The 13,211-nt window shown below is 34.1% G+C and overlaps 1 protein-coding gene across 1 annotated transcript in view; it reads left to right on the top strand.

The window, feature by feature from the left end:
• The first annotated feature begins 306 nt into the window (after positions 1 to 306).
• Positions 307 to 13,211, top strand: part of LOC136039334 (antichymotrypsin-2-like) — a 60,000-nt gene continuing 47,095 nt past the window's right edge. Inside the window, exons 1-3 of the mRNA XM_065722960.1 lie at positions 307 to 325; positions 3,750 to 3,874; positions 7,658 to 7,831. Of these exons, the coding sequence (XP_065579032.1) occupies positions 3,752 to 3,874; positions 7,658 to 7,831 (297 nt within the window). The 5' untranslated portion in view covers positions 307 to 325; positions 3,750 to 3,751. The remainder of the gene's footprint in view (positions 326 to 3,749; positions 3,875 to 7,657; positions 7,832 to 13,211) is intronic.

Genomic DNA, 13,211 nt, shown 5'->3' with positions numbered 1-13,211 from the left:
GTTTTGAATAGCATTATTTCCTGAATAGGCACAGGTTCAATCCTATAGAATTTCTACGAAGCATATTTCCTGCTTTCGCTAGTTCTTACTGTCACAGTCACGCTTAATACCCTGCGGGGCTGAGCAACTAAGTGCTCTCCAAAAGAAGGTTACTAGGTAGCCAGAATTTCATTTAAGCAGTCGAACGTGTCTAATTACCATTTTGGCAGCTTGCAAAAATCTCAGTTTGTATTTTGGTCTTATTGAAGAGTTTCAGAGAAAGATTCCTCAAAAGATGTCCCTATAAAAGTTTTAATAGCGACCCGTGGAATTCAAAGCTTGTTTGGTAATAAAATTTCAGATGTGTTAATTATTTTAGCTTTTTCCTAAATGCGGCAAGTTTTTGTTTTTAATATAAATAAAATTATTAGTATAAGGAATAAAGCCACCTGGCTCCTTAAATGGTGTTGTAAGGCAAGGAAGCTACTTAAAAAAAAGGTATCGGCAACCGGTAAGAAGGCTTCTACACAGGAACGCATTATGAGAAGAGGGTGGGGTAAATTAAACACACAAATTATCTCATTTCACTGGTGGAGCTTCAGCCCAAAGTTCCTACCCTGTCCGTTTATCTTAGGTATGTGCTTGTTTCTACATACCCCTAAAGAAACATCTTATTGGGCTGAAATTCGAGATGTAGCTGAAGTTTCAGCAAGAGTTTTTATAGTGTTTGAAAATGAATAAAAAAGATTTCAGTAGTTGATTCTTTTTTTCGTGACATGAGGAAAAATACGATTAAATTTTTATTGTTTTTAGCAAAAGCTAAAAAGTGGTCTAAATTGGATCCAATCCCCATAAGCTAGAAAGTTCTAGGATACACTACTTCGCTCAAAGAGACTTTTTCCCTTTAGATTGATAATCCTTCTATCACAGTCGGATCCAGGGGGTGGTGACCCCTCCCCCAAAGGTTTTTCATGCGCCCTCATTCCTTGTTGTTTTTTCTGTTTTTCACTCTTTTTTTAAATAAATTTGTCAGTTTGGTCAATTGTTGGCGCCTTTGTCACATTTCCCCACCCAAGATTTTGCTTTTTGGAGCCCTTGTCACATTGCCCTCCCCCTTCAAGATTTTGCTCTAGATCTGCCCCTGCCTTCTATACGAGGTTTATACAAGCCCTATGGCCTAATATTTCCGCCTGGTTTAGGACGGTGCGTTACTAGTCACTTGACCCTTCTAAAGGGTCCAGAATGTGGCTAACATGATAGGCTGTAGTTTTTGCAGCAATTTTTGGCATTAAACAATTTTCGGTATTGAAGACACCTAACTAGTTAAAACGTGTAACTAGAATGGGACAAGGGATAACCTTACAAAACACAATACCCCAGCCTTTTTTAATACAACCTTATGCTTCCATAGCTCATACGGTTCATTCTACTGTCAACTTTTCTAATTTTGAAGATTGGCGCAAGTTATTTTTTTTAGAATTCGGTCTTTACTTTATATTAAATAAAAGAAAAAGTTTTTTTAACTGAAAGTAAGGAGCGACATTAAAACCAAAAACGAACAGAAATTATTCCGAACATGAAAGGGGCTATTCCCTCCTCAACGCCCCGCTCTTTACGTTAAAGTTTGACTCTTTCTCTCAACTCTCCTTTTTAAAACAGTGAAAAACCTTAGCGCAAAGAGCAGAGTGTCGAGGAGGGAACAGCCCCTTTTATATACGGAATAATTTCTGTTCGTTTTAAGTTTTAATGTCGCTCCTTACTTTCAGTTAAGAAATCTTGTTTTTTTTTTATTTAATTTCTGAACGTTTTTGAATTAATGCATGTTTTGATATTGGCTCTCGGCACGTGAATAATTAAGACGAAATTTGCATATTAATTTATTTTTTTTTGGCTAAATGGCTTTCTCATAGTTTTGATCAGACAGTTGAGAAAAAAAAGAGCGGCGGAGGAGGCCTAGCTACCCTCCAATTTTTTGGTTACTTAAAAAGGCAGCTAGAACTTTCAATTTTTTACGAACGTTTTGTTAGTAAAAATATACGTAACTTACGAATTAACTTACGTAACCAACTTCTATATTCGTTTGTTTTCACTACGTATATGAAGGGGTTCGCCCCCTCGTCAATACCCCGCTCTTTACACTAAAGCTTAAATTTTGTCCCAATTCCTTAAGAATGACCCCTGAATCACGAAGGTAGTAGAATAAATAATTGGAGTTACTAAAAACACTTTAGCTTAAAGAGCGAAGTATTAGGAGAGGTGAATCCCTCAACTTGAACTTGAACCTGCGTAATAATTTTTGTTCGTTTTAAGTTTTAATGCTGCTCCTTACTTTCAGTTGAAAAAACTTTTTCATATTTATTTTTTCATTTTTTTTTTAAATGCTTGAAAATCCTGCACCCCCTTTATGGAAATTCTCTTCTCCCATGACAAGTTCCTTCATGGAAAGTTCCCCCCACATAACCTCCTCCCCTCAACCCCCATCCAACCAAAAAAATCCCCCCGAAAATGTCTGTACACTTCCCAATAACCATTACTATATGTAAACACTGGTCAAAGTTTGTAACTTGCAGCCCCTCCCACGGGTACTATGGGGGAGTAAGTCGTCCCCAAAGACATAGTTATTAGATTTTTCGGCTATGCTGAATAAAATGGCAATCTCAGAATTTTGATACAGTGACTTTGGAAAAAAACCGAGCGTGGGAGGGGGTCTAGGTGCCCTCCAATTTTTTCGGTTACTTAAAAAGGGCACTAGAACTTTTAATTTCCGTCAGGATGAGCTCTCTCGTTACATTCTGGGATCACTGGGTCGATACTATCACCCATGGGAAAAAAAAACAAAACAAAAAAAAACAAATAAACGCGCATCTGTGATCTGTCTTGTGGCAAAAAATACAAAATTGCACTTTTTTGTAGATAGGAGCTTGAAACTTCTATTGTAGGGTTTTCTGATACACTGAATCTAATGGTGTGATTTTCGTTAAGATTCTATTACTTTTAGGGGGTGTTTCCCCTGTTTCTTAAAATAAGGCAAGTTTTCTCAGGCTCGTAACTTTTTATGGGTAAAGTTAAACTTGATGAAACTTATATATTTAAAATCAGCATTAAAATGCGATTCTTTTGATGTAACTATTGGCATCAAAATTCCATTTTGTAGAGTTTCAGTTACTACTGAGCGGGTCGTTCCTTACTACAGTTAGTTACAACGAGCTGTTTGATATATATATATATATATATATATATATATATATATATATATATATATATATATATATATATATATATATATATATATATATATATATATATATATATATATATATATATATACAAAACAAATTAGGGGCGTCAGACACTGCAAGTCAAGACTAATATAATCCTGCTCATATGCTTGGCTCCATGTCTAAACTGGCTGCACATCCTGCTTAATCTTAGTTCATAAATTAGCTTTTGATTTTGGCTGATTAACTGTTCAAGGGAGGGGAGAAGATCTTCTAAAAGGGCTCAACAGCTTCAAGCTAGACTGTTCCTCATGTAGTCGGTCCCAGACGCTTCAATTAGAATATTAAATCATCATTCCTTCATAAAGTATAGAAAATGAAGAGTGAGGTTTTTCCTGTAATTCGATTTATTGTTAATTCACAGTTAATTCCGTTTTAAATCAAGAAAATTGGATTCTACAAAGCTTGACTTACCAAAAAGGAACCGTTGACGCTAGTTTTAGTTGCTATCAATTCTTATGTATGGTATAATGAGTATGTTTTCCTTTCTAGAAATGGGGACAAAGTTTTTATTTTTTTGGTCGATTTTAACGACTGCTGTTTTCGTTAACTCGGATAAAGTATCAACAGGCGAATTTAAGAAGTCTATATGGAGGATTACTGCTGATTTATATAAGGTATTAAATTTGTTTATTTCACCTATCGTATAAAAATTGCTGAACAAAAAAAGAACTGTTTAAAAAAAAAAAACTCCAAGAAATCTTGAAAACACAAAAAGCTTTAAAGACAGTGTTTTAATTGGAATGGCCATCACCAAGGAATCCGTTTGTAAGAGGGTCAAATGGCTCTCGACAGGCTACTACAGTGGGGGATGGGGATTTCTTGGGATTGGTCCGAAGGTATCTTCTGAAAAATTGAAAGAACTGGCCCTGGTCCCTAAAATGCCGCCTCTGAGAGGAGGAAGAGAGAGAGCTGTTAAAAATAAAGGGTAGATATGATAAGAATCTAACGGGTCTTTGGTTGCTTGAACAAAAAAAAAAAAAATTAAAGGTCTTCAAAGTTCTTCTAAGGGGTTCCTTTGTGCGCAGATCTGTTGCAATATTTCAAATTTGACCCCCGTTGTAATATTCAATGTAAAGTGGCTGAATATACCAGCTCCTCTGTCATAGTCTGGACCTGGTCATTTTAAAGGTCGGGTAGAAAGAAAGAAAGAGAGAGAGAGAGAGAGAGAGAGAGAGAGAGAGAGAGAGAGAGAGAGAGAGAGAGAGAGAGAGAGAGAGAGAGAGAGAGAGGGAGGGAGAGAGAATGACTGAAAGCAACAGGAGAGGGATAGAGAGAAAGATCGTGTGCCCCGTCTTTTGTAAACATGTGTTTACGAAAGACCTAACTAAAACTTAGAAAGTATCTAATTTTATTTTCATCCAAGTGTCTTTTTTTGCTTTATTTCACTATTTTCCCTAAGGTATTTGATTTATCTATTGAAATAACATCCCTTACGTTTTATCTTTGCATTTTGTTGGCATTTTATCTTCACCATTTTGTTTAATGTATGTCAATTTTTTCATTGTTGGTGACTGTTTTCAGCGGAAACTATGGAAAAAACCCTGGTGGTTTTCTTTTTAGTTCGTTATGTCAGCTGTGTCTTATCTCCTTTGTTTTGAATTTGTTGTGCTTAACATTATCTTGACTTTTGTTTTTTCAATGTATGTCAACTTTTACTTTGTTGGTAACTGTTTTTGGCGGAAACTATGGAAAAAACACTGATGGTTTTCTTTTAGTTCGTTATGCCAACTGTGTTTGAATTTGCTTGACAATTTTTTTTTCTTAAATTTGTAACTTACTTTTTTATGATAGACTGTCCAAGAATGTGGTTTCGCAAATAAAGCATTTACTTATTGATAGTAATTACGGGCACTGTTAAATTACTTTTTTTAGGACACCGCTTCATCCTTGTTGATCATTTGTCATTAGAATCTTTCGCACGAAGGTAAATAATAAAAGCATAAAAAAAAGAATTACATGTAATCAAAAAGATGCTACATTAAATGCGAAATATCTATATCATTATAATCGATAATAAATAATTATAAATGGTAAACGATAATAAAGGATATAATAAATCCAAAATAATTGAGAAGTGTATCTAACTCTGGACAAAAGTTTTTTGCGGGTGGGGGGGGGAGGGGTAAAACAAGTTTTTTCTGGTCCCCACACAAGAGTATGTCGAATTACTTGTGAATTTAAAGGGGAGTTTCATTGTTGCTTTTTTACTCTATAAATAGGCTTGGAGCTCTTTTCCAATAGATAAAAGTTTTATTTTATCTTAATTCATCTTTCCATGGACGAATTATATAAAAAAAACTAGTTTTTTTAACTGAAAGTAAGGAGCGACATTAAAACTTAAAACGAACAGAAATTACTCCGTATATGAAATGGGTTGTCCCCTCCGCAATCCTTCGCTCTTTACGCTAAAGCTTTTAATTGTTTTAAAAAACAGAATTGTGGCAAAGAGCCAAACTTTAGCGTAAAGAGCGAGGGATTGCGGAGGGGACAACCCATTTCATATACGGAGTAATTTCTGTTCGTTTTAAGTTTTAATGTCGCTCCTTACTTACAGTTAAAAAAACTAGTTTTTTTTTTATGTAATTTCTGAACGTTTTGAATTAATGCATGTTTGATTTTGGTTCTCCACACATCAATTATTAAAATGAAATTTGCATATTAATTACTTTTTTGGCTAAATGGCTTTCTCTTAGTTTTGATCAGACAATTTTGAGAGATAAAGGGTAGGGAAAGAGGCCTAGTTGCCCTGCAATTTTTCGGTTACATAAAAAGGCAACTGTAAATTTTAATTTTCAACGAATGTTTTTATTAGTAAAAAATATACGTAACTTAAGAATTAACTTACGTAACAAACTTTTATATTCTTAAATTTTTGTTATGTATATGAGGGGGTTTGTACCCTCGTTAATACCTCGCTCTTTACACTAAATCGTAAGTTTTGTCCCAATTCTTTAAGAATGACCCCTGAATCAGAAAGGCCGTAGAATAAATAGTTGAAATTACTAAAAATACTATAGCATAAAGAGCGAGGTATTTATCTCCTCCTAAATACCTCACTCTTTATGCTAAAGTATTTTTAGAACCTCTCATATGCGTAATAATCTTTGTTCGTTTTAAGTTTCAATGCTACTCCTTACTTTCAATTGGAAAAACGTTTTCATGTTTATTTTTTCATTATTTTTTTATAGTAATTTTAGAAAATCCTGCGCCCTTTTCATTGAATTTCTGTTCCCCCATGACATAATTCTCCAAGGGAAGATCCTCCCACATAGCCCCCTCCCCTCAAACCCACAACCCCACCCCCAAAACCAAAAAAATCCCCCTGAAAAGGTCTGTACACTTCCCAATAACCATTATTATATGTAAACACTGGTCGAAGCTTGTAACTTGCAGCCCCTCCCCCAGGGACTGTGGGGGAGTAAGTCATTCCCAAAGACATAGGTATTATGGTTTATGACTATGCGGAAAAAAATGGCTATCTCAAAATTTTGATCCGTTGACTTTGGATAAAAATGAGCGCGGGAGGGGGCCTAGGTGCCCTCCAATTTTTTTGGTCACTTAAAAAGGGCACTAGAACTTTTCATTTTCGTTAGAATGAGCCCTCTTGCGACATTCTAGGACCACTTGGTCGATACGATGACCCCTGGAAAAAAAAAAAAAAAAAAAAAAAAAAAAAACAAATAAACACGCACCCGTGATTTGTCTTCTGGCAAAAAATACGAAATTCCACATTTTTGTAGATAGGAGCTTGAAATTTTTGCTATAGGGTTCTCAGATACGCCGAATGCGATGGTGTGATTTTCGTTAAGATTCTATGACTTTTAGGGGTTGTTTTCCCCTATTTTCCAAAATAAGGCAAATTTTCTCAGGCTCGTAAGTTTTGATGACAAAGATTAAATTTGATGAAACTTATATATTTAAAATCAGCATAAAAATCCGATTCTTTTGATGTATATTTTAGCATCAAAATTCCGTTTTGTAGAGTTTCATTTACTATTGAGCCGGGTCGCTCCTTACTACAGTTCGTTACCACGAACTGTTTGATAAGAGTGTTAAAGAATCACTCTAACCATTTCTGTAAATGAAAGAAGTGTTATTTTACCTAGCAGAACTTTCGAGCTTATTCTGCAGTACCCTCCAGGGGACCTTAATTTATAACTAAATAAGATCAGGCAACTTTGAAGGTAAGTAGAGTTGGAAGGTAGGGTCAAAGATTTTGGATTGATTTATCCTATTAAGAAATTTTTTTATCTAGGATGAAATGTAGCTAATAAATTTAACCTAGAGAAAGAACATTTCATTTTTCTTGTGATAAGTAACATCGGAAATGGTTAACTTAGATATTGTGGTTGAGCAACTAGAAAATAAGTAAAATAAGGTAATTTTGACTTTTTCAGGAAACGTCTAAATATCATTCAGGAAACATGTTGTTTTCTCCTTTTAATATTGCATCTGGATTGGCAATGCTTTTAGAAGGAGCCAGTGAAGAAGTGAAACAAGAAATTGGAAATATAACAGGCCTTACAAACGGTACGAGAGAACAGTTCTCTCATGTCATGAAAAGTTTCAAGGTTTGTAGTCCTTCTTTCTTTTCTTATTAATTTTATACAAACATATTTTATCAAGATAATGTATATCATGATATCCTTCATCATCTGCATTTAAAAAAGATATGTAGGTAATTCCCGTGCACAGGATTGTGTTCGGGTGTAAGGCCTGGCAGAGGGATTGGGGGATAAATATTATGAACACCAAAAATAGGATGATCGTGTTGAAATGAATTAATAATTATTGAAAAATTGGCGAAGTCTCAAGATTCGGCCCACTTCGTACGTGTGTGGGTTTATGGTGGTGTGGGTTCCGTATGTTTGCTTCGTTATCGATACAAAGAAAAACGTTTGTGTTGGCAGACACTGTTTATCATTGAAGGGTGATTCTTAGGCAAACTTTGCACCATATTTATCAATGGGATCGCAATGAGAATATCGATTTGTTTCAATTTATACGGTTAGATACGCTTTGCTCCACCCTTGTAGTATGCACAACCCTTCGGTCGACGTGGACTGGCAATATAATAGTAAAAATTACTTTTTGGCTCGGGTGCAGCTCGTTTTTACATCCTGTGAATCTTGCTAAATGCCTTTATTTTTGAAAAAATTCTAGAAAATAAAAATAATTGTGGTCAAATGCTCAAATTCGATTTTAAACTTCTGAGTGGAGTCCACCGAAGTTTCTCAAATGTCATTCTACTTTTCTGGTTTTTTATATGAAAGTTAAGAAGACCGAAAAAACTACTGTTTTAATAAATAGTTATACATGTACAAAACTACTAGATAAATAAATATGTCTAGTCTTACAGCGAATATGTAGTTTGTTAGACAACACTGCCTTTCCATTTATGCTTAAAATGAAATGAAAATTTGAAAACAGGTAAACCTTTTGGTGCTTGTCGGTTATTGGAAACACACCCCAGAAATTAAGTGAAGTTAATCCTAATGGAATATAAGAAAAATGATGATAAAATAATACTTTAAAACAAAATTATGGAAACCTAACCCCCATCCCCACTAATGTGCAAATATATAGCCCAAATTATACAAGTCCAATGCATTCTATCTAAGTCCAATGCATTGTATCATCCGTCACTTGTTTTTGTAGCTAAGAAACCAGTTTTCTGAGATGTAACCTAAGCGTAATTCTTCAATGTGTTTCCAACCTAAGACAGTGAACACATTTTCTGTTCAAGTAATACTAAAGGGAAGCCCTTTACAAGTGAAAGCCTTTGTCAGCAGGAAAAAAGAAGAGGAAAAAGTGATTCAAATGAATCAATACATATGAAAAATAACGTCAACAAAGAGAGGAACCTACAAGCGCTAAACAAAGAAAAAGGAAAAACAAAAAGAATTCGTACATGACGAACTATCAAGGCCGTATCCAGGAGGAGTTTTTCTCCGATTCGTAAAAACGTAAAAAAGTACATATACACAAAGTTTGATGCGTTTTTTTATGTTTTTGTAACCCCCCATGCCCCCAACCCTAAAAAGATCCTGCATACGGCAATGCAAATTATAGCTGTTTTTTAAATATCTTTTCATTATTTATAGTATGTGTTATTTTCTCTCAACTAGTTTTTTTTTCTTTTTTCCCCGTTGATACCAGATTAGTATTAATCTAGATCGACTCCCAGATTAGTATAAAAAAGTTGTTTCTTTTTTCAGATTTAGTGTCTTAATTAAAGTCTCATCTGTTTTAAATTTTCATTTTACTTCAAGTATGTCAAGCATTTTATTTCATTCTGTGGTTTAATTCCATTTTAATCGTATTGTTTTGCACTGAAATGAAAATTCTTTCATAAAGACAAATTCTCTAGGAATTCACTTTTGAAGAAATTCTTTTGATTTCCATTTTTAGTGTCCAATTTGGCATTCTTCAATCCATTTCTAGAAAAAACTAAAGACCAATTCCATTAGCGATAATTAACTACCGTTGAAACACAGCAAGGGTTTATTAACATTTAAACTCCGAGTTGTCATGACTTATTGACCTAAACAAAATTAATTCATTGAGAACTGCCAAAACATAGAATAAAGTGTTATGATGGCAATATTGAAGTATAAAACCGTGTTTTAGTAAAAACTTTCATTCCAGTATTAGCAACGTATTTGTTATATATGACATATATAAGTTTTTTTCTTTTCATTTTGTCCCTTGCTAGATCACACATCTCTTAAATTCCCACTTGCTTATACATTCCTTAGAAAAAGCTTATATTCGTTAGCAAGGCCGTATCCAGGGGGCCAATAGATTTTGACCCTTAATAAGGAAAATTTAAGTTCTGCTTTGTGACTGAGTGACCCCTTTCCAGTTTTCCAGAAACAGGTTTTTATGTATGATTTGGTTGAAGTAGCACACACACAAAAAAAAAAAAAAAAAAAAAAAAAATCAACTTCTTCATAGTAATGAATGGTAAGTAAATAACGATCCTTGTCAATAACGAAAGTGTAAGAGCCTAACTAATGATAACATTCAATCAAAGAATCAGCTTTTTATGGTGATCCTAAATATGTATTTGTTAATATGTATTTGACAATACAAGGAAAACAACTTAATAAGGAGCAATTTCGGTAAAACTATGCCGTCAATTTTTCTTGCATTGCAAGAGCACCCACGAGCTAATATATGAAGCCACTATAATCAGAAATATTTCTCCTGAACGGAATACTGGAAATTTTTCTATTCCTGAACGGATTCGTTTTTTTTTATCATCTTTTTTCCGGGAGTGACTGTATTTATCTAGTTGTCACTTTAACAAAGATTTAATTTTTTGTAGTTATGAAGCATAAAGGTGTCGAATATATTGGTTTTTGTATTCAAAATTAGATTAAAAATATGGAATTAAAAATTTTATTTGATTTTCCTAGTTTTAGTTTTAATGTTTTACTTTGATAATTCGTTACTTTTTATAAAATATTGAGTCTTGGTGTTTGATAACCAAGTTCAGAATGTCGATATTGTTAAAAAAATCCGTCCAACGCTCCAGCATTGCACTACAGAACTGAATGCTGGGAGTTAATATCTTAGTTTTTACAAGTAGGCTATTGTTTTGTGTATTTTTTGTAATTAATTACCTTTTTTAATTTTTGTATAATTTAACTTTAATTGAAATACCTTTACTTTTATTTTTTCATTGCCTTTAGGTAAATGTTTGGCTCTAAGCATCACTAAATAACTGGCACGTACGCAGGGGGGGCCTTCGGGCCCGCCCCCCCCAAAAAAATTGTGAAATGTTTAATTTCCCCTTTATTCAACTTTTGATTTCTGGCAAAAGTAGGACGTTTATTAAGAATCTAGATACATGTGTGAAGCCTGTTTTGGGATTTTACAGCATGCAATTAACCGGTCGAGTCACTGCCCAATTATTAACCCATTTTCTGTCTAACATTTTACCCTCTTTGAAGTAATTAGAGATTGTACTGTTTTTAACATAAAAATCGACGTTTTCGCAATAGAAGAAGTACCCCCCCCCCACAGCATCCATATTGAACTGTTAACCCTAAAATTTCCCTTTCAGTGGGATATAATAGATTAATCTCTGGTTTTAAATCGATATGAACATAACCAGAGCCTAAAACGTACTTTTGAGGCTTCAGTCTTCTTCCCCCCATCCGCTACAATATTACAGATTAAAGTTAATCTGTATTTTCCGATATACGTGCTTTTTGCATTTATTTACTTACTAAATAAAAAAAGGGCTACTTTATATTCCCTCTCCATGAAAAATTCTCCCCGTGCAAAATCCTCCCAGCAGAAAATTCGTCTTCCTCTCCCTACCCGAAAAATGTATGCATATTTCCCAATAGCAACTAAAACAATGGGTAAATTTCGTAAGTTAAAAACCTTTCTCTGGGAGATGTAGGGGGTTATTTTATCTCTATAGACATAGTTATTGGGCCTTTTAATTATGCTGGAGAAAAAAGCTATCTCAAAATTTTGATCAGACAATTTTGGGGAAAAAGTGGTGTGGGAGAGGGCCTAGTTGCCCTCCAATCTTTTTGGTCACTTAAAAAGGGCACTACTACTTTTCATCTCCGTTATAATGAGCCCACTCTTGAAGTTTCAGGTCCATTGAGTCGAAACGATCACCCCTGGAAAAAAAAAACAACAAAGAAACAAATAGATCACATCAATAGATCACAGAAACAATCTGTGATCTTTCTTCTGGCAAAAATTGTAAAATTCCACATTTTTGCAGATATGAGCTTGAAACTTCTATAGTAAGGTTATTAAAAATCTAAAGCTTAGGACTTTTCCCCTTTATTCGAGAATCGGACAAATTTTCTCAGGCTCGTAGCTTTTGAAGGTAAGACTAAATTTAACGAAACTAATATATTTGGAATCAACATAATAAGTCCATTATTTTGATATATCTATTGGTATCAAAATGCCGTTTTTTAAAGTTTCAATTACTTTTGAGCCGGGTCGCTCGTTACAGTTCGTTACAGCGAACTATTTGATTACCCATTTCTATATTGATCGTTTTTTTCTGCGTTGCCAAAAGTATCGTGTTCACAAAACTTTGCAGTTCCATGAAATTTGATCAAACAAATAGAAAAAAAGTTTTTCAGCTAAAGTAAGGAGCAAGTTGAAAACTTAAAACAAATATAAAATTACTCTGTAGGGGGACTGCCCCAACACCTTGCTCATCAAACAGAAGTTTTTTACTGCTTTGAAAAATCTTATCTTTCCAATTGCAAATTTTCTTTGAAAAATTTTAAAAGAGCCAAACTTCACAGTAAAGCCTAAGGACCTAAAGAGGATACAGCCCCCTTCATATAAAGAATAATCTGTTCAAGTAACTGTCAAATCTGTTCTTTGCTTTCATTTTAAAAGCTCTTTCTTTATTTAATTTCTGATTTTTTACAAATCATACCCAGACCTAACCAAGATATAATTTGAGGTACTGGTCCCTTATTTCCCTGGTTGGATTGTACGTTGATTAGTACCGTACTATCTTTAAATTTGCAATATCACTTTTGGATAAAATTTGAATATACTTCAAAAAAATTAGCGGTGAATGGTAACTTTGGTAAAACGTCCTTGTTAATATTACATCTAAAGAATTTTGGTTGGATGAAAATGAGTATTATTGTTTGTATGGGTGGAAATTATGTGAGACTTTTGATCGACTACATAACTGAACCCATCATAACCTTTACAATAGGATTTTCTTATCTGTAAACACATTACTTGCATTTCTTTAAATACTTTAAAGTACTTCATATAAATAGAAAAAGAAAATAACACCATTTAAAATTGCTGAAAACTAAGTTCCTAGGAGTAATTGTCACCTCAAAGAAGTTTCCTGGCGTGGCTGATGATGACCTGCCTTGCTTTTTCAACCTCTGTGCTGGTAGATATGGAAAATGTAACATTTTAGCTGTGTAGAGAAAC

The sequence above is a fragment of the Artemia franciscana genome, chromosome 19 (genome assembly GCF_032884065.1).
Source record: "Artemia franciscana chromosome 19, ASM3288406v1, whole genome shotgun sequence".
Lineage (NCBI taxonomy): Eukaryota > Metazoa > Arthropoda > Branchiopoda > Anostraca > Artemiidae > Artemia > Artemia franciscana.
Note: the sequence above shows the minus strand (reverse complement) of the source record. Positions and strands in the feature narration are given on the sequence as shown.